Source organism: Anolis sagrei, chromosome 1, assembly GCF_037176765.1.
Source record: "Anolis sagrei isolate rAnoSag1 chromosome 1, rAnoSag1.mat, whole genome shotgun sequence".
In the NCBI taxonomy this organism is placed as follows: domain Eukaryota; kingdom Metazoa; phylum Chordata; class Lepidosauria; order Squamata; family Dactyloidae; genus Anolis; species Anolis sagrei.
In genome coordinates, this window is record NC_090021.1 from 7,301,944 (window position 1) to 7,324,517 (window position 22,574).

The window sequence follows — 22,574 nt, forward strand, 5'->3', positions numbered from 1 at the left end:
TCTCTCTTCCTTCGCTCAGTCTTCCTTTTGGTCCAGCTCTCACATCCATAGATTACAACGGGGAATACCATTGCTTTAACTATGTGGATCTTTGTTGCCAGTGTGATGTCTTTACTCTTCACTCTTTTATTGAGATTGGTCCTTGCTCTCCTCCCAAGAAGGAAACGTCTCCTGATTTCCTGGCTGCAGTCTGCATCTGCAGTAATCTTTGCAAAGTCTGTCCCTGCCTCCACATTTTCTCCCTCTTTGCCAGTTATCCACCAGTCCGGTTGCCATCATCTTAGTTTTTTTTATGTTTAACTGCAACCCAACTTTTGCACTTTCTTCTTTCACCTTGGTTAGAAGGCTCCTCAGCTCCTCCTCGCTTTCGGCCATCAATGTGGTATCATCTGCATATCTAAGGTTGTCAATGTTTCTTCCAGCAATTTTAACCCCAGCCTTGTGTTTGTCAAGTCCCACACGTCCCATGGTGTGTTCTGCATACAAGTTGAATAGGTTGAGTGAGAGTATACAACCCTGCCATACACCTTTCCCAATCTTGAACCAGTCTGTTGTTCCATGGTGAGTTCTTACTATTGCTACTTGGTCCTTATACAGATGCCTCAGGAGACAGACAAGGGGCTTACGTGGACTTACGTGGACTTAAAACAGTCAGGAAGGCCCTAAATATGGTGAAAACATTCTTATCCTTTGGAAGAAATTTGGAAGAATTTTTTTTTCCGGGGGTTGTTAGAATAGATTGAGCAGAATATGTAGCCCTCTAAGTTTTTATCTGGAGCTAATGTGATTCCTTTTATTGAGTTTTAAAATGCAACCTTCTGTGTGTGAATTTTTGAAACAGGTAATCCTGTTGATCTGTTGCAGCAAAGGCACAAACAGTTGCATGGCACTTAACAGATTTCTTATACCTGTTAAGTATGCCCATTTCCTCAGCTGGAGAAGTCAGCTGTGCGTGCACGAAGCTCGCTTTGTAATAAGCAACCAACGTCTCCGCAGAGGTTTGGCACCTTGTGTCGTCGTAACTTAAAGTTCAGGCTCTGAAAGGGTCCTTCCTCCTCCTCCTCCATTTCCTGGGTGTTTTTGCCTGTGTGCTTGCGAGTGGGACTGAGTCAGCCTCTCCACCATCTTGCTGTGTGGGTGTGTGAAGGTTGACATGTCTTGTTTCCAAACTGGAACAGTCTCTGCTTGACAGTCGGCTCATCTCACTTCGCCAATGTTTTCACTCACAGAATGTTTCTGGATGTTCACTTCTTCTTCATTTCGGTCCCGGAAGTGATATCGCTTTCTGATTCAAACGGGACAGAATGAATCGTCCTGATGTACATTTCTCCTGTGACAGCATTATGATGGCAGGCTTATCTGATCTCCCCAAGCACCTTGTGTACCTCGCACTGTCCAATGCAACCTCTCCAGTCAGGCTCTGTGTTGTGGTTTCAGTAACACAAGATGGTTTGTTACTATAGATCCCCACCCATCCTTTCCCCCTTTTCCCATCTAGTGCTCATCCTTCTCTTCTTCAGGCTAAACATGCCCAGCTCCTTAAGCCGCTCCTCAAGGGTCTGGAGAACAAGCCCTATGAGGAGCGGCTTAAGGAGCTGGGCATGTTTAGCCTGAAGAAGAGAAGGATGAGAGGAGATATGATAGCCATGTCTAAATATGTGAGAGGAAGCCACAGGGAGGGGGGAGCAAGCTTGTTTTCTGCTTCCATGGAGATTAGGACAAGGAACAATGGCTTCAAACTACAAGAAAGGAGATTCCATCTGAACATGAGGAAGAACTTTCTGACTGTGAGAGCCGTTCAGCCGTGGAACTCTCTGCCCCGGAGTGTGGTGGAGGCTCCTTCTTTGGAAGCTATTAAACAGAGGCTGGATGGCCATCTGTCAGGGGTGATTTGAATGCAATATTCCTGCTTCTTGGCAGAATGGGGTTGGACTTGATGGCCCATGAGGTCTCTTCCAACTCTTTGCTTCTATGATTCTATGATTAAATAAATAGTTCTTATCCTGTTAGAAATCTCTCTACATGGAGTGTCTAGTGGTCCCAACACATTCTGGTCATTTTCCAGATAGCAGAGTGATTCCTCTGGCACAACTAAACTGGTCTCAGTCTGCATTGGGTTGTTGTATGTTTTTCAGGCTGTATGGCCATGTTCCAGAAGCATTCTCTCCTGACATTTCGCCTGCATCTATGGCAGGCATCCTCCAAGGTTGTGAGTTTAACCCGCTGTGCCACCAAGTTGGGTTGCCTTGTTCTAAACCCCTGGTTCCCAATAACGAGAAGAATTATATGTCACAGAGAGGAAGAGGGGAAATCCGGATTTTAGAGATGCTTGGGAGCACAGGGTCAAACAGAGGTTGGGAATCACTGTTCTAAAGTTTTGTGGGGACAAAAAGAAAGAAAATTGCCGTTTTCAAGCTATTTTGTGATGGCTTAAATTGTTTTGGGGTAACATCCCCCCCAAGAATGGAGGGAAAGGGAGGTTGGGAGGCTTTGAAAATGATCTCTGATTACAAACTATTTTTTTCCACCAGGAATCTAGGGATCATTTGAAAGAACCTTTGGGCAATGGCCAGTGACAAGCGAAGGGAAAGATGAGAGCCGTGTGGGGAGGCAGCAGCACTTGAGCCAAAGTAAAAGGATTGGGACTGGTTGCTTTTTAAGTATCTGTCCCTAAATGGCTGACCTCTGGCCTCCCTTTCTCCTTTCAGTACGCCTCCGACCTCGACCAGATCTTGCCATCGCTGGAAAAAGCCGCCCAGTTGCCGCCGGGCCTCTGTGGATCGGAGACGGCCGAAAGCGGTGGCATCTCCATCAAGTCCGAAATCTTGACCCCTTCCCTCCAGCCGACCACCGCGGCACGAACTCCCACTGGGATGAGCTGTACGTATTTCTTCTGTTGGGTACCCTGTAGCACATATATACGTCTAGAAATTCTAGACAAAAGTCAAGCCAAAAATGTGAGTCAACTTACCAACAGGTCAGTGTGAGTACTTTTATCAGCACAAAGCAATAGATTAATGTGTTGTTGAATGCGTTCATGGCCGGAATCACTGGGTAGATGTAAGTTTTCCAGGCTTTATGGCCATGTTCTGGAAGCATTCTCTCCTGATGTTTCATCCATATCTATGACAGGAATCCTCAGAGGTTCTGAGGTCTGCTAGAAACTAGGGAAGTGAATTAAATGCTAATCAAGGTAGCCAACTGCAACATTCACACTTGCTCCAAGCAGACAAGAGTTCTTTCTCCCACCCTGGACATTCCACAGATATATAAACAAACTTGTTTAGTTTCCAACAGACCTCACAACCCCTGAGGATGCCTGCCATAGATGTGGGCGAAACGTTGGAGAGAATGCATCTGGAACATGGTCATTTGGCCCAGAAAACACACAGCAACCCAGCAATAGGTTAGTCCAGGGGTGGGAGAAGATGCGGGTCAAGAATAGGGCTCCACAGCCACCTATGAATCCACAAGGAAACCCATCATGGAAGACCATCTTACTCGTCCAACGAGGGATCGCCTAAGTAAGTAAGTAAGTAAGTAAGTAAGTCCAGGGGTGTCAAACTCATTTTCATGGAAGGCCACCTCAGCCTTATGGTTGTTCTCAAAGGGCCATTGAATCCATGGATAGCAAATTCCTGAATACAGAGGGCCAAGTATCCTTTTTTTTTCCATTGTAGTCGGTGCTCTTTAGTTTTTATGAAGTTTGGGTCCCCGGATGTTATTGAATAAAAACTCACATCATTTGATTATCTGCCATGCGGATTATGGACAATGGGAATTGCAACACAACAGGTTGGGAAAAAGTTAAAGGCCATTTGACAGCCAGACATCATGCCCACAAACCTTGTGTCTAAATCCAAACCCCACTCTCCTGACTAAATAGAATAAACTGCAGTGCTCCAGATGTTCCTGTATTACAACTCTCATCAACTTTAGTCATGAAGAATACAGAAATTGTAGTCCAGCAGTATAAATATAAATAAGATATTTAAAGTTTTATTAGTATCTGAATGGCCAAATAACATATAATAATAATGATGATGATGATGATGATGATGATGATGATGATGATGATGGTGATGATGATGATGATGATGGTGATGGTGATGTATTGTCAAAGGCTTTCATGGCCGGAATCACTGGGTTGTTGTAGGTTTTTCCGGGCTGTATGGCCATGTTCTGGAGGCAATTTTTCTCCTGACGTTTCAGGATGGATATTGTGCAGCCGTAGTCGTGCCAAAAATGGGTTGAGCGCTCTCACCGCCCATGAGGACCGGGATCTGCTATCCAGGCAGGTGGCAAGAAGCATTTTCTAACCCAGGCATGGGCAAACTTGGGCCCTCCTGGTGTTTTGGACCTCAACTCCCACAATTCCTAATAACTGGTAGGCTGTTAGGAATTGTGGGACTTGAAGTCCAAAACAGCTGGAGGGCCAAAGTTTGCCCATGCTTGCAACCATATTACAATTGCACCTGCTGCCAGAACCACAGGGTTGTTTAAAGGCAAGACCTTTGCAGAAGATGCAATAGCAGATCCCGGTCCTCATGCGCGGTGAGAGCGCTCAACCCATTTTTGGCACGACTACGGCTGCACAATATCCGTCCTGTCAGCACTTTGCTGAATTCCCAGCCCTTAATCTCTTAAACCTATTATTAGCTTGCCAAAGATCCTCTCCTCCTGAAGACTCTGGTGCTGGAGTGGCAACTGTGGGCTGGACGTCCGCCCAAGATTCAGGGCGGACAAAAGGGAGGACTCCTTCACGCAGGGCAGGATTAATTGGCAGAATTTGCCACCCCGAGGTCCTGCCACGGCCACCAGCGTGGATTGCTTAAAAAGAGGATTATTATAGGAATTCCCAGAGGGCAGGGATGCCAGTTTTCAGAGAAGCCGAGGTTGATCCAACTTATGGCTGTTCTTCACAAGGCTGGGAAATTTACTTTTTTGGATGCCAGCTCCTAAAATACTACAAGGGGTGTATCCATTATCAATTCTAGCTCAGAATTGTTGTCCATAAGTAACTTTTCCAGGCCCTGATTAGCCATCATGGCCAAATGAACCCACACTGTTCTAAGGCAGCATATCTTAGATCCAGGGAAGTCATGCTACCCTTTCTCTATTCTGCCTTGGTTAGACCACAACTAAAGATCGACAGGTTGCAGGTTCGAATCTGGGGAGAGGGTGGATGAGCTCCCTCTGTCAGCTCCAGCTCCTCATCCGGGGACATGAGAGAAGCCTCCCACAGGGATGCTAAAAACATCAAAATATCTGGGTGTCTCCTGGGCAATGTCATTACAGATGGCCAATTCTCTTATACCAGAAGAGACTTGCAGTTTCTCAAGTCGCTCCTGACCCCCCCCCCCAAAAAATCTCAAAAACCGATGAAAAGGAAAACTTTCAGCAACCCAGTGATTCCAGCCATGAAAGCCTCCGACAACTGAGATATAATAATAATAATAATAATAATAATAATAAACTTTATTTGTACCCCACCATCTCCCCAAAGGGACTCGGGGGGGGGGGGTTAACATGAGGCCAAGCCCAAGCAATTACATTTAGATATATGGAAAAAATGAAAAAGATCTTAGAGTCCTTGTGGACAAGTTAAACATGAGCCAACAATGTGATGTGGCAGCAATCAATAGGAGCATAGTGTCTAGATCTAGGGAAGTCATGCTACCCCTCTATTCTGCTCTGGTTAGACCACACCTGGAATATTGTGTCCAATTCTGGGCACCACAATTGAAGAGAGATATTGACAAGCTCAAATGTGTCCAGAGGAGGGCAACTAAAATGATCAAGGGTCTGGAGAACAAGCCCTATGAGGAGCGGCTTAGGGAACGGGGCATGTTTAGCCTGAAGAAGAGAAGGCTGAGAGGAGATAGGATAGCCATGTATAAATATGTGAGAGGAAGCCACAGGGAGGAGGGAGCAAGCTTGTTTTCTGCTTCCTTGGAGACTAGGACGCAATGGAACAATGGCTTCAAAGTACAAGAAAGGAGATTCCATCTGAACATGAGGAAGAACTAGGTTCTTGTGGGTTTTTTCTGGGCTATAGGGCCATGTTCTAGTGGCATTTCTCCTGACGTTTCGCCTGCATCTATGGCAAGCATCCTCAGAGGTAGTGAGGTCTGTTGGAAATAGGACAACGGGTTTATATATCTGTGGAATTATATATCATGAGGAAGAACTTCCTGACTATGCGAGCCGTTCAATAGTGGAACTCTCTGCCCCGGAGTGTGGTGGAGGCTCCTTCTTTGGAAGCTTTTAAACAGAGGCTGGATGGCCATCTGTCAGGGTTGATTTGAATGCAATATTCCTGCTTCTTGGCAGAATGGGGTTGGACTGGATGGCCCATGAGGTCTCTTCCAACTCTAGGATTCTATGATTCTATGGTGGGGCAGCTAATGAATAACAATGGTGCAGATGTGCAGAGGCTTTTGGGAGGCAGGCACTGCCTTCTCTTAATAGTTAGTAAAAGAAGCATCCGATCCCCATTTGACTGGTCCTCCTGTCTCAGTAAGTAATCCCTGGTGCAGTGGCCAGGCGGCTGCCTGACTTCCTCAATTCAGAGAAAACTTTCTTGGTGGAACCCGGCTTTAAGGGCTATTGAGAGGGAAGGCAGACTGGCTTACATGGCAGACGAATTATGGCTGGGCTGATTGTCTCGCAGGAGACGGAGGGGCATTAAGGATGCAGAGCGTTTTTCAGACTCAACCATTGAGTCAATACCATATTGATCCCAGAGAGCTAGAACTACAGGCCTTATTTAAACTTATTTCAAACATGGAATAATCTTGTATTGTTGAAAACATGCGAGCTTTTGAGTTATGAAGCTGGTTTTTTTGGCCAGACAAGGGCCCTTTCTAGTACAAGCAGTCCCCAAGTTAGGAGACCCCAATGGTGCAAGTGGGTTAAGGACTGAAGACAGGTCAAAGGTTCGAATCCAGGGAGAGCGCAGGTGAGCTCCCTCCAACAGCTCCAGCTCCTCATGCAGGGACATGAGAGAAGCCTTCCTCTCACAAGGATGGTAAAACATCCGTGTGTCTCCTGGGCAACGTCCTTGCAGACAGCCAATTCTTTCACACCAGAAGCAACTTGCAGTTTCTCTAGTCGTTCCTGCACAACAAAAAAGAAGTCCCCAAGTTTGGTTGGCTCTTAAGTTGAATGTGTATGTAAGTCGGAACAGATAGATTTTTAAGAGTAACTCCAGCCAATGCCTGTGCCCCTGTTCAGAAGATGTCGCTCTGTTTCTGTCCCTGTGATCATTGGATTTTTGAAATATTAGACTTGTTGTCGAAACAAGCATCAGTGGAGACCCCTTTTCCCCATGATTATAACTCTTCCAGGAGTGATTTTCCCTTCCAAGGGGTAGATTTCTTTCACTTCCTGTTGTCTCAGCCCCATTCTTAACTAGGAATCACTTGTAAGTCAAATGTTTGTAACTCAGGGACTGCCTGTACGGAACTTTTTCACCTCTTTTGGAAATAAAGATGGTCAGCTTCTGTTAAATAGGACGTCAAGATGCCCAGTGTCTGTAGTCGTTTCTATTAAACCAGTGTTGGGAGTCATGAGGTTCATAAATATTGGTGCACTGCACCTCCCAGCATTCCTCACCATTGGTTATTCTGGCTGCATGTTTCAACAACAACAACACTTTATTTATATTCCGCCCTATCTCCCCAAGGGTACACATATTACACATTCACGACAAACATTCAATGACATTTTGGATAGACAATACAGAGACAAGACAGAACAGAAAGGAGGTATGTTGTGTTGAAGTCCAGCTTTTTGGCACCTTGGAAAGTTGTGCTCGAATCCAGCCACAGGGGTGCTGTCGTGCCATCCTCTATGACGAGAAGCCATCAGGACTTCCTCCTTCCTTTTGGTCATTAGCATTTTCTGATTTTTTTTCTTTAAGGTGTCATAAAATAACTCCTCTCCCTTGTTTTAGCAGTACCTAATTTCTCTACAGCTCAACTGTAATTTTCAAACTGCTTAGGTGAACAGTAAGCTGGGGTGACAGTCGGCAGCTCACGCCGACCCAGGGCTTTGAACTGGCAACCAAAGATCTTATCATTGCTGGTGATTTCAACAAAGTTGTGCTTTGGATTTGGATCATGCAATTTTAATTAATGTTTTAATACTATGTTTTAAATGAGTTTGGTTTTAATGTTTTTGTTTATTTACCGATGTATTGTGTGATTTTCCTGCTTCTTGGCAGAAAGGGGTGGGACTGGATGGCCCATGAAGTCTCTTCCAATTCTATTAACATATGCCATTGAATTGTTGCCTTTGTAAGGCCACCCTGACTCCACTTTGGGGTTCAGAACAGTGGGATATAAATGGGGTAAATAATAAATAATAATAAATATTATTATCATTATGTTTATACCCCACTTTTTCTCTTCTCAAAGGAGACTCAGAGGCCTTCTAGAAGGCCTTACGTTTGGCACTCCTGTATTCAACCTTCAACTATGCCAATATTTTTAATAAAACTGAACATAATTGTATTTTATTTCTAGGAATAGTTTTATTTCCCAGGAAATTAAAAAAAACAATTATATTTAGCATATCCTCACCATTGGCTAAAATGCAGTTACATCCCAGCATCATTGACTATGCTAGCTGTGATTTATCACTACGTCAATTACATCATTGATTATGCTAGCTGTGAGTTATCACTTCAATTTTGGCAACATTTTTAAAAATGTGAATATAATTGTATTTTATTTTCTGGGAAATACAATACAATTTTGTTTCCCAGAAAATAATAAAAAAGTATATATTTCACATAGCCTCGCAATGGGCTATTATATTCTAGCATTCCTGATCATTGGCTGTGTTGACTTTGGCTTTCTTACGATTCTCACTTTGGCAATTGTATTTTATTTCTGGGAATTTTTCAGATAGAATTTTTCATTCAAATTTTAAATTTTGGAGGGTAAACATTAACACAAGAAGGGCACATAAAAGCATGTTTTATGTTCAAGTTAAGTCTGACCCATTTTCTCAAACTGTTTAGCAACTCCAAAGGGTCCAAAATTAAGAATATAAGCATGAGTTTCTGCTGTTAGAATTTTTACCAAAATTGAATTTGGTTTGTAGTTTGACACACTTACTGATTTATGCTGTTTGCCGTAAAAGCACTTCTTTAACCCAAAAACTCGTCAACAAACTTTTCGTGACAAAATCCCATTTTGCCCAAAAAATTCAGAGAGAGAGCCCTCTGGTGGGCATTTTAGGAATTAACTCTAAAATAGGAACATCTATATATATAAATTTGTTAGGGGCATCCAACGAGGAAACAAAACTCAAAAAAACCCCAACGAAACTTTACCAAAATTCCCATGCCCATAACACAACCCACAAGGTACAAACATATCTACTCAAAATGAAAAACAACACAACAACACACTCACAAAACGGCAAAACAACAAAACTCAAAAATCCCCCAACGAAACTTTACCAAAATTCCCATGCCCATAACACAACCCACAAGGTACAAACATATCTACTCAAAATGAAAAACAACACAACAACACACTCACAAAACGGCAAAAGGATAAAACTCTAAAAAAACCAACGAAACTTAACCAAAATTCCCATGCTCATAACACAACCCACAAGGTACAAACATATTACTCAAAATGAAAAACAACACAACAACACACTCAAAACGGCAAAAAAAAAACTCAAAAAAACCCCAACGAAACTTAACCAAAATTCCCATGCCCATAACACAACCCACAAGGTACAAACGTATCTACTCAAAATGAAAAACAACACAACAACACACTCACAAAACGGCAAAACAACTGAGCATGCGCATTGGCGCCCAGCCGCAAGTTCCCTGGCTCGCGCACATGCCCTTCTGGCCAACGTTCCCTCTGCGGAAACCATGCCCACTCCAAGCCCCGCCGCGCCGCTTCCCGCACACACACACACCCCACCGCACATACACACACAACCCCACACTCCATCACTCCCCCTGCCGCCGCACACACACACGCAACCCCATTCCCCCCGCTGCCGCACACACACACGCAACCCCACACTCCATCACTTCCCCCGCTGCCGCACGCACACACGCAACCCCACTCCCCCCGCCGCTGCACACACACACGCAACCCCACGCTCCATCACTCCCCCCGCTGCCGCACGCACACACGCAACCCCACTCCCCCCGCCGCCGCACACACACACACAACCCCACGCTCCATCACTCCCCCCCGCCGCCGCACACACACACGCAACCCCATGCTCCATCACTCCCCCCGCCGCTGCACACACACACACAACCCCACACTCCATCACTCCCCCACCCCAATCTTACCTCCTTTTACTTCACGCCACCTCCAAACCCCGCCCCGCCCCTTCCTGCCCTGTCAAAATCTAGGAAAGACAGGAAGGAAGGAAAGAAGGAAGAAAGAGAAAGGGAGGTAAAGAAAAAAGGGGGAAGGAAGGAAAGTTAGAGAAAGAAGGAAGAAGAAAAGGAAAGAAAAGGAAAGATGGAAGGAAAGAAAAGAGAGACAGCAGAAAAGAAAGCAAAAGGGGGAAGGAAGGAAAGAGATAGAGAAAGAAGAGGAGAAGGAAAGATGGGAGGGAAGGAAGGAGGGAAAGAAGGAGAGAAAGAGGGAAGATTGGCCACAGCAACACGTGGCGGGTAAAGGTTGTTATTTCTATTATTATTATTATGATGCTATGATTCCTATGAGACCCTTTTAGGGGGAATGGGAGAGGTGTCAGGTCCCAGAGGCAATGCATTGCATTATTGTTATTGTTATGATGGTGGTGAAATAAAAGGAAATAAAAAGAGAAAGAAGGAAGCAAACAGGGAGGGAAGAAAGGCAAAGGAAGAAAGGGGGAGGGAATGAAGGAAAGAGAGAAGGATGAAACCAAGTAGTGAAAGAAAGAAAGAGGTAGAGAAGGAAGAAAGGAGAGAAAGGGGGAGGAAAAGGGGGAAGGAATAGGTAGGTACCTCTCTTTCATAATACTCCAGATATCTACCTCAACTTTGAAAAGTTTTACTATAGGCCACAGCAACGCGTGGCAGGGCACAGCTAGTACAGTATATAGGAACTGTTTCGCCCCATATAGATGTTCATAGAATCATAGAATCAAAAAGTTGGAAGAGACCTCATGGGCCATCCAGTCCAACCCCATTCTGCCAAGAAGCAGGAATATTGCATTCAAATCACCCCTGACAGATGGCCATCCAGCCTCTGTTTAAAAGCTTCCAAAGAAGGAGCCTCCACCAGCCTTGTTGAAGGCTTTCAAGGCCAGAATCACTGGGTTGCTGTGAGTTTTCCAGGCTGTCTGGCCATGTTCCAGAAGCTTTCTCTCCTGGCATTTCACCTGTATCTATGGCAGGCATTCTCAGAGGTTATGAAGTCTGTTGGAAACTAGGCAAGTGAGGTTTATATATCTGTGGAATAATGTCCAGAGCAGGAGAAAAAACTCTTATCTGCTTGAGGCAAGTGTGAGTGTTGCATTTAACCACCTTGATTAGCATCTAATGGCTTTGCAGTTTCCAAGCCTGGCTGGTTCCTGTCTGAGGAATCCTTTGTTGGGAGGTGTTAACTGGCCCTCATTGTTTCATGTCAGAAATTCCCCTATTTTCTGAATGTTGCTCTATTTACTGTCCAGATGTTAGAGTTTTATAAATACTGGTAGCCAGATTTTGTTCATTTTCATGGTTTCCTCCTTTCTGAAATGTTGGACCACTCTAATAACCACCATGTCAGGCTACACAGAGAAGCCATTGAAATCCACAAACATGTGGGCAATTTCAGCAGAAAGGAGGAAACTATGAAAATGAACAAAATCAGGCTACCAGTATTAAAAGACTCCAAAATCATAACAGTAAATAAAGAGCAGCATTCAGGAAACAGTGGAATTCCAGACAGGAAACAATCAGAGCCAGGTAATCACCTACCAACAAAGGATTCCCCCAGGCAGGAAGCAGGCAGGCTTTGAAGCTGCAAATAAATAAAGAGCAGCACTCAGAAAACAGGGGAATTCCAGACAGGAAACAATCAGGGCCAGGCAATCACCTACCAACAAAGGATTCCCCCAGGCAGGAAGCAGCCAGGGTTTGAAGCTGCAAATAAATAAAGAACAGCACTCAGAAAACAGAGGAATTCCAGACAGGAAACAATCAGGGCCAGGCAATCACCTCCCAACAAAGGATTCCCCCACGCAGGAAGCAGCCAGGCTTTGAAGCTGCAAATAAATAAAGAGCAGCACTCAGAAAACAGGGGAATTCCAGACAGGAAACAATCAGGGCCAGGCAATCACCTCCCAATAAAGGATTCCCCCAGGCAGGAAGCAGCCGGACTTTGAAGCTGCAAATAAATAAAGAGCAGCACTCAGAAAACAGGGGAATTCCAGACAGGAAACAGTCAGGGCCAGGTAATCACCTCTCAATAAAGGATTCCTCCATGAAGGAGCACCCAGGCTTTGAATCTGCAAGGCTATTCAATGCTAATCAAGCTCGCCAATTGCAAAGTTCACACTTGCCTCAAACAGACAAGAGCTCTTTCTTCCACCCTTGACATTATTTAACAGATATATAAACCTTACTTGCTTAGTTTCCCACAGACTTCACAACCTCTGATGATGGCTGCCATAGATGTGGGTGAAACGTCAGGAGAGAATGCTTCTGGAACATGGTCAGACAGCCCGGAAAACTCACAGCAACCATACAGTGTGTGTGTACGTGCGTGCGCGCACACTACACACACACACACACACACACACACACACATATACATGAGATTTAAAAGAGGATTTCTTGCTTCCCTTTTGTTAGTTTCTCTCTAGTTTGACCTTTTTCCTTCCACTTTATATCCAGCAAGTTTTTTAATTCTGCTTGTTTTTACATCAACAAATGAATACCCCAATATCTTACATCTCAAAACCTGTACATAAACTCTATTCTTCTCATAGAATCATAGAATCATAGAGTTGGAAGAGACCACACAGGCTACCTGGTCCAGCCCCCTGCCATGCAGGAAAAGTACTCCAATCAAAGTACTCCTGACAGATAGCCATCCAGCCTCAGTTTAAAAGCCTCCAACGAAGGAGCTGCCGCTGCTCTCCAAAGCAAAGAGTTGCACTGCAGAACAGCTCTTACAGTCTTGCTCAGGACTTTTCCAGACAGGCCCTATATCCCAGGATCTGATCCCAGGTTTTCTGCTTTAAACTGGATTATATGAACCCATAATGCCAGATAATCTGGGATAAATAGAAACTCAGGGTCCAGATCCTGAGATATAGGGCCTGTCTAAAAGGCCTTCCAGAGATATATTGACAGAAAGGTTTCCATTCCTCTAAGAATGTGTCCAATGATTTATCTTTCAAAGAACAGCTTTTAAACAGAGGCTGGATGGCCATCTGTCAAGGGTGATTTGAATGCAATATTCCTGCTTCTTGGCAGGGGGTTGGACTGGATGGCCCATGAGGTCTCTTCCAACTCTTTGATTCTATGAACATGGTTTAACATGTCCCACATCCTCACTGGTATTTCTGCCTTTTTTCCATCATCGAGCATATAGGAATGTTGCTGCCGTGAACATGTGCTGCACTTTCCTCTCCTGTTCGTCATAGAGGGGACATTTGGGAGTGTGAGCAAGTGAGGAAGCAACTCTGGTGGTTCTGAATGAACTCTTTAGGTGTCCCAAATGTCATCTTGTATGATTTTTGCTTCTTCGGTATCACTGGTAGTTGCTCTGTGGCCATCTCAGATGTCAGCTGTGCTCTGAACTGTGCCCTTCTCTTCCAGCAGTGAATGGTGGCCAGGGCATGCAGGCCGGACGGTCCCCCTATGAAATCTGCGACCCCTTGGAGCCAGTTCAGCCTCGGACGGCGCCCTTCCCGCCCATGAACGGCAGCCCTCACCCAGGGTTGCCCCCTGAGCTAGCCAGAGGCGCCATGTCTGGACCCACCCCTTACCAGCCCGAGACAGGTATGTGCTACCCTTCAGGTCTCCTTCAGGTTTGGGCCCTGAGATCAACAGAAGAGGTCCTTCTTTCGGTCCCCATGTTGGACGGGTGGGCTTATTAACCAAAGACCCTCCCCATGAATGTATAGCAGAGTAACTTATTAGCAACAGCATGACCCAGCACTAATAGCCAAAAGTGATAAAAAGAACAAAAACACACAGATTAGTGTTATCTCTTCCGCAGGAGGCTTTTCTTTATAGCAAAATAATATGGTTGCACTATTTACAAGAACAAAGTTTCCATGACACAAATAAAGTTGTTTATACTTCCTTCTTTGCTTCCATGCTGGGCTTCTTTCTCATGCAGATAAACAGGTTTGTTCTCACAGAGACTGCTTTCACACCGAAGTTACACTGGAGCTTCACACAGTAGCTGTTTACACATGACAGCCTTCACAATAAAGTTTCACACGCGATGGCCTTCAACCTGGGGCTTCGCTCACCGAAGCTTCTCACACCAGACCTGCTCATACTAAGGACTACTAACACTGAGGCCTATCTCACACTGAGGCCTTCTCACAGTGAGGGCTCTCTCAGACCGAGGCCTTTCTCCCACTGAGGCCTACCTCACACTGAGGCCTTCTCATAATGAGGGCTCTCTCAGACTGAGGCCTTTCTCCCACTGAGGCCTACCTCACACTGAGGCCTTCTCACAGTGAGGGCTCTCTCAGACTGAGGCCTTTCTCCTACTGAGGCCTACCTCACACTGAGGCCTTCTCACAGTGAGGAATATTGTGTCCAATTCTGGGCACCACAATTCAAGAGAGATATTGACAAGCTGGAATGTGTCCAGAGGAGGGCGACTAGAATGATCAAGGGTCTGGAGAACAAGCCCTATGAGGAGCGGCTTAGGGAACTGGGCATGTTTAGCCTGAAGAAGAGAAGGCTGAGAGGAGATATGATAGCCATGTATAAATATGTGAGAGGAAGCCTGGCCTACCTCACACTGAGGCCTTCTCACAGTGAGGGCTCTCTCAGACTGAGGCCTTTCTCCCACTGAGGCCTACCTCAGACTGAGGGCTCTCTTAGACTGATACCTCTCTCACACTGAGGCAACCTAACACTGAGGGCTACCTCACACTGAAGGCTACTAAGCTACAGACACACCTTATATTGTACTGCAGCTTTTTCTGAGTCATTGCATCCATTTAACCCTTTCAGTGCTTGACTCACATTTTTGTGACTCTCACCTTTTGTTGAGAGTTGTTTAGATATCCTTCTTTGTTTCCTCTCTGTTGTTGTGCTGTTCTAATTTTAGAGTTTTTTAATACTGGTAGCCAGATTTTATTCATTTTCATGGTTTCCTCCTTTCTGTTGAAATTGTCCACATGCTTCTTGTGGATTTCAATGGCTTCTCTGTGTCATCTGACATGGTGGTTGTAAGAGTGGTCCCGCATTTCTGTGATCTCAAATAATATGCTGTGTCCAGGTTGGTTCATCAGGTGCTCTGCTATGGCTGATTTCTCTGGTTGAAGTAGTCTGCAGTGCCTTTCATGTTCCTTGATTCGTGTTTGGGCCATGCTGCGTTTGGTGGTCCCTATGTAGACTTGCCCACAGCTGCATGGTATACGGTAGACTCCTGCAGATGTGAGAAGTCAGCCATAGCAGAGCACCTGATGAACCAACCTGGACACACAAGGACATCTAATCACCTTTCAACAAAAGATTGCTCCAGGCACTGCCAAGCAATCAAATGCTAATCAAAGTGATCAGTTGAAACATTCACACCTAGCTCCAGCAGACAAGAGTCCTTTGTCCCACCCTGGTCATTCCACAGATATATAAACCCTTTTTCCTAGTTCTAACAGACCTCACTACCTCTGAGGATGCTTGCCATAGATGCAGGCGAAACGTCAGGAGAAAATGCTTTTAGAACATGGCCATATAGCCCAAAAAAACCTACAACAACCCAATAATTTTATTTCTTACCTGCCTCTCCCCACAGCTCAAGGTGGATCACACAAATACACATTAAAATTCAGTTCCATAAAAGAGACAAATCAAAGCATTTCTGTAAAATATGCATTAATCACATAGGACAGAGACCAAAAATACATGACATGAGTTCCTCTCCCCCCTCTTTAATATAGGAGTCGCTTACTAGCTCATAGGAGGAGTGCAAAGCAGGCTGTTCTTCTGCCCTGATGTAGCCCTTCTACAGGACAGTTTCTGTTTTGCCTCTCATAAAAATTGCCAGCTTTATAGACCCATTATTATTATTATTATTATTATTATTATTATTATTATTATCTTTATTTGTACCCCGCTAGCATCTCCCGAAGGACTCGATGCGGCTTACAATGGCCAAGGCCTCAATAATACAACAATACACATAAACCATAAAGCAAATCAAAACATTACGCAATAACAGTAAACAGTAAAAACAATACACCGTAGCACAATAAAACTATGGCCGGGCCGAGTGTAGATGGGTACAGATTAAAAGTGCTGAGTATGACAGTGGAAATATAAGGATTTTTGGGTAAGTGCAATGTGAGGACAATCTTAAGTCTCTAGTAAAGTGCTTTCGGGACATGTTGCTCGGGTTTCTTATTCTGGAAAGGCACACCGCAATAGCAAAGTCTTCAAGCTCTTCCTAAAGAACACTGACCATGAGATTGTTTACTATTGTGTTATGTACTGATGTTTTTAACCTATTAACTGTTTAATTGCTTTTATGTATGTATGTATTTTTGACATAGGCATCGAATTGTGCCTTCCTTTGTAAGCCGTCCTGAATCTCCCCTTGGGGGTGAGAAGGGCGGGGTATAAGTAACTGAAATAAATAAATAAACGTAGGGGGCTGTCTGATGTCCTTGGGGAGGGCGTTCCAGAGTCAGGGGGCTACCACAGAGAAGGCCCTGTCCCTCGTCCCCACCAACAGCGCTTGCGACGCAGGTGGAATCGTGCGCAGGGCCTCTCCAGATGAACGAAGAATTCATCTGGATTTTCCATGAATTTTCCTCCCAAGACAGAATGCTAGAAAATAACAAAGTTGACCCATTCCCCCAAAAGAGACCATCTCGCACAGCATTCTGCCTCCAGCACACAAGCCAGTTTCATTCCTCGTAAAGGAAACTGGGTGAGTGCAGTGTGTGCCTTCCACAGTACGCAGAGTGTGTTTGTTTTTACAAACGGAATATTGCCCGGTCAGCAGAGCCCTCGTAATCAAAAGTGTTAGTGGGCTGGGCATCGGATGATATTTTGGAAGGAATCCATTTTCTCCTGGCAAAGACTGGGCCTGCAGCATCTCTGAGTTGGGTTGCAAATTGCATGGATGGGCCACCTCTCAACAAGGGCACCTGAGCCAGTCTCCTCGTGTGGCATTTTCCCAGGTGGATCACTCTTGCTGAGGCTGCTGGTAGCAGATCCTTTCTTTCCCAGTTGCCAGGCAACCCTTAAGAACACTCCGTTGTTGATGCACAGCCAGATCAAAAACAAAACAAGCACTCTCAGGACAAGACGGCTTTGCAGGCCCTGGCTAGGTTTGGAGACCGTTGTTTCACATTGTTGGCCACGTTGTCCAGTCGTGTTGACGGAAAGGGTTTGTGGCCAGTGCTTGACCCGTGAATTCAAAGTCAGGGTGCAGCTCCATCACACGTGTGTCAGTGTATATAAGCATGGGCATAACTTTTGCATGAAGTACCCTATACAACAAGCATGGACAAACTTTGGCCCTCCAAGTGTTTTGGACTTCAAGTCCCACAATTCCTAACAGCCTACCGGTGTCCCCATCCCCCCAAACATGCTCCAAAATTCCAGGATAGTTGAGAGGTTCGACCTGTTATTTACTGAATGATGACAGTATAATTTTGTTTATTTATTTACAACATTTCTACCACGCCCTTCTCAACCCCTGAGGGGAGACTCAGAGTGGCTAACATTGGCAACAATTCGATGCTGAAATATCAATATAACAACAATATATAAACCATAAGTATGCAATAGATTAAAAAACAATAACATTAATTATATAGTCACATCGCTGTTTCATTATCATAAGAATCATGGTCCAGTTCAGTGTCCAAAGTGCCGCTGTGCCTGCTAGCCGAAAGCCTGGTTCCAAAACCACGATTTCAATTTTTTTCCTTTAAATATATATATATATATATATAGAGAGAGAGAGAGAGAGAGAGAGAGAGAGTGGATTTTTGAATATATAAAAAGTGGTGGAACAATTGGGTAGGGATAGGAAAGTGTAGAAAAGGGGAGAGGGAAAGAGGGGGGGCGAAGAGGGGTTTTTACTCATTCTCTCGCACATGCATGCAATATCATTTGCTCCATACTCGCATGGAGAAAAGGTTCTCTCCATAAAGGAAAGTACTTCCAGGTTGGTCAGGGGTAGCTTATCTATTTCTTCTTCTTTGGACTTGCTTCCAGGCTAAACAAAACCAGTCCAAAGAAGATTTCAATTTTTTCCTAAAGGAAAGGAGGGAGGACGCCGATCTAATCTCGCTGGGGAGCGAATTCCACAAGCAGGGGGGTCACCACCGAGAAGGCCCTGTCCCTCATCCCCACCAAACACGTTTGCAATTGACAGGGCCTTCTCTGTGGTGACCCCCCCTTGCTTGTGGAATTCGCTCCCCAGTGAGATTAGATTGGCGTCCAAGAGCAGGGCCTCCCCAGTGGATCTTAAACTACGAGGCAGAATGTAGAGGGAGATACATTCGGACGAGTAAGCTGGGCCAGAGTCGTATAGGGCTTTATAGGCCAAGACCAGCACTTTTAATTATGCTCGGAAATGGACTGGCAGCCAGTGGAGCTGGAATAGCAGGGGGGGTGAGCTCCCTGTAGTAATCTGGCTGCCACCCGTTGGACTAATTGGAGTTTCCGAACAGTCTTCAAAGGCAACTCCACATAGAGTGCGTTGCAGTAATCTATTCGGTATGTAACCAGAGCGTGGACCACCGTGGCCAGATCAGACTTCCCAAGGTATGGGCACAGCTGGTGCACGAGTTTTAACTGTGCAAAAGCTCCCCTGGCCACCGCTGAGACCCGGGGTTTCAGGCTCAATGATGAATCCAGGATCACTCCCTAGGCTGCAAACCTGCGTCTTGAGGGGGAGTGTAACCCCATCCAGCACAGGCTGTAACCCTATGCCCTGTTCGGCCTTACGACTGACCAGGGGGACCTCTGTCTTGTCTGGATTCAGTTTCAAAAAAGGTGCATCTCAACTCTTCTGCTGTGAAAGAAAAGGTCCACCAGTTCCTCATGGTCTGATGGTTTGGCATGTGCTTCTCTCCCTCCTCCCTTTGCTCCTTGCTTCCTCCAGGGTTGCCTGAACTGGAATTGGGAGTCTCCGACCATCAGTTTGGACAGCCAGCAATGGGAGAACAGCTCCCTTGGGCAGACAACGCCATGACCTCCATCAACCAAGGACCCATAAGCAAGCCAGATGAGTAAGTATACGAGCCCTCTTTCCAAACGATTGTATCTTACACATTCCAAGAAGGGTGATGGGCATGGAGTGTCTTTTAGGAAAGCATTAGCTAATTGTTTAATGTGTTTAGAGATTTTGATAGGCATTTCTCCTAGAATTAGTTAGTTATTGTCGAAGGCTTTCATGGCTAGAATCACTGGGTTGTTGTAGGTTTTTTCGGGCTATATGGCCATGTTCTAAAGGCATTTTCTCCTGACGTTTTGCCTGCATCTATGGCAAGCATCCTCAGAGGTAGTGAGGTCACCTCACTACCTCTGAGGATGCTTGCCATAGATGCAGGCGAAACGTCAGGAGAAAATGCCTTTAGAACATGGCCATATAGCCCGAAAAAACCTACAACAACCCATTAGTTAGTTAGTTGTTAAGGTCCAGAGCAACTCCATGGTAACTTCTGGCAAAAGTTGTTCATTTTGATTGTAGGTCACATTAGGGATTGCTGTTAGTAAATATCTGAGATGTCTTTACTTGGGACCAGAACACCAATTTCATTGCTCACTGGATTTGGAGGTCTGTATTCCTGCTTAGAAAGCGTTGTGTGAAGCTATCTTGTACAAATTCAGCCAAAAAGGGATTCTTTATATCCAGGGTAACTTGTCTCTTTGACTTTTCAATCTTGGTGTGACACCTTTACTCTAACTGTTCAAAATGGTGCCATCTAGTGCCCAAAACTGCAGCAAACAGTCCAGGCTGCTGCTTTCCAAAAGGGATGTGCAGTTTCAGTGGATGTCACCGAGAGACTATTGTGAACTTTTCCTGGTTCATGGTTCTTTCCAGTTCCTCAACCACCACACTGTTTTTCATTGTACCATCTCTTATAGTACCCTCCCTCCTTTCCTTGTGAAGAGAAGGCCTTGGAAACCAAAACCTGGCCATTTTTGTAATGGGAAATTGTTCTGGAGAGAGGGATTGGGGAGTTTAGGTAACAACACAGCAAGAGGAGAGAAATCTCTCTTTCCTCTGCCCTTTTGTCTCCCTTCTCAACATGGAAGCTGTACCAGCTATTTTGGAACGCCGGAGGTGCACCAAAATAGCTGCCACTAATGGATGCACGGGCAAACTTCGGCCCTCCAGATTTTTTGGATCTGTTTTGGAGACAATCATTGGTAGAAGCATTGCCTTATTCTGGACACACTTTTTGTTTTTGTTTTTCTTTCTTTCTTCCTGACCTTGAGGGCTTTGTTTCGCCTTCCCCCTTCCAACCCAGCCATATTCATTGTTTATCTATTTATTTATTTACATTTATATGCCGCCCTTCTCACCCCAAAGGGGACTCAGAGCGGCTTACAAGATATATACACATACAATATATTATATTATTAGCATAGTATAATATCAATATTAAATATTACTATATTGTACTATACCATTATATTGTAATATTATTAGTAATATTACATGCAATATAAATATATAATTATAATATCATATTATTATTACTATTATATTGCATTACATTGTAATATTATATGTATATACAATATATTATATTACATTATATTATATTATTGTTGTTGCCTGTGGGTTTGGCCAGAACATGTTCAGTGTTTTACATGAGATGCTCATCTAGCACACCTCAAGAACATTTGGGTCTGGGATCTTTTGTGTTTTGGCTTTTTGATGCTTTCCAGCAAACATGACATGCCTGGCCAGACAGGAATCCCATTGACTCCAACTAACAGCTATGTGTTTGCCGAATATGTGTGCTGTAATCTGCCCTGAGTCCCCTCAGGGAGATAGGACAGAATATAAATAGAGTATATTATTATTACTATTATTATTATTATTATTATTATTATTATTATTATTAGAAACACAACAAGATGAGTCCACAGCAGACAAGATCATTCTGCTGGCTGTGGTATTGGATCACACGTCGGACACTTCCTAAGTGTCTAGGACTGTGTGATGTATCGATGAATAATGCATGCAGATCCCAGTAACGTGGCCTTCTGCAGTTGGCAGATGGTAATTTTGTCTGTGGCGATTGTGTTTAAGTGCAGGCCAAGGTCTTTAAGCACTGCACCCAGTGTGCTGATCACCACTGGAACCACCATTACTGGCTTGTGCAAGAGTCTTTGCAGTTCAATCTTTAAATCCCTATTATTATTATTATTATATTATTATTTTTATTATTTTATTAAGACCTGGTAGCAATGGAGGGAAAGTTGGAAGGAAAGGAAGAGTTTCAGAGAAATGGGTACAAATTGGAAAAATAAAGCTGTGATGCTGATGCAAACAGAAAAAGGGGGAAAGAAAGCTGGCCAGCGACAATATAGGGAACTCTCGTGGAAAAAAAATAATAATGTGAACTTTGCTGCATCATTTGGGACCTCATCACACTAGAGAATGAATCCACTGTAAATCCGGTTCCTGCCTTCAGAATTTGGGGGTTTGTAGTTTAGGTAGGAGCCTTTAACAGAATTCTGCAGGAGGCAGAAATCAGATTTAAAGTGGATTCATTCTTTAGTTTTTGTGGTGGCAAGATACAACAAATGAGTGCTTTCATTTAGTGAAGGGACAGGCCAGGTTTGGATGGACATGGGGAAGCAACTATTGTGGAAAGCAAAATGAAAGCATTCCCTCCAGATTGAAATTTTCCTTTCAGTCACGAAACATCTTGCATTGCAAAGAGTTTGGGGGTTTTTTTCGTATCAGGAGCAACTTGAGAAACTGCAAGTCACTTCTGATGTGAGAGACTTGGGCATCTGCAAGGACATTGCCCAGGGGATACCTGTGTGTTTGAATGTTTTACCATCCTTGTGGGAAGCTTCTCTCGTGTCCCCGTATGACAGAGGGAGCTCATTGGTGCTCTCCCCAGATTTGAACCTGTGACCTGCCAGTCTTCGGTCCCGCTGGCACAAGGATTTAACCTATTGCGCCATCAGGGTGAGACATTGGAAACAGTTCACTCCTGGAACTGCCGCCAGTGGGGCAGTGGGTTAAACCCCTCTGCCAGCAGGATTGAAGACCGACAGGTCGCAGGTTCGAATCCGGGGAGAGCACGGATAAGCTCCCTCTATCAGCTCCAGCTCCTCCTGCGGGGACATGAGAGAAGCCTCCCAGAAGGATGATAAACCATTAAAACATCCAGGTGTCCCCTGGGCAACGTCCTTGCAGACGGCCAAT

At 44.7% G+C, this 22,574-nt stretch overlaps 1 protein-coding gene across 8 annotated transcripts in view; it reads left to right on the plus strand.

The window, feature by feature from the left end:
* Nucleotides 1–22,574, plus strand: part of LOC132761633 (nuclear receptor coactivator 1) — a 450,982-nt gene that overhangs the window by 408,117 nt on the left and 20,291 nt on the right. For 7 of the 8 annotated variants that reach the window (XM_067462609.1, XM_067462629.1, XM_067462611.1 and 4 more), the window contains 3 exons: nucleotides 2,709–2,880; nucleotides 13,790–13,972; nucleotides 19,281–19,407. In XM_067462609.1, coding sequence (XP_067318710.1) covers nucleotides 2,709–2,880; nucleotides 13,790–13,972; nucleotides 19,281–19,407 — 482 coding nt within the window. The remainder of the gene's footprint in view (nucleotides 1–2,708; nucleotides 2,881–13,789; nucleotides 13,973–19,280; nucleotides 19,408–22,574) is intronic. The other variant, XM_067462628.1, reaches the window with a different exon arrangement.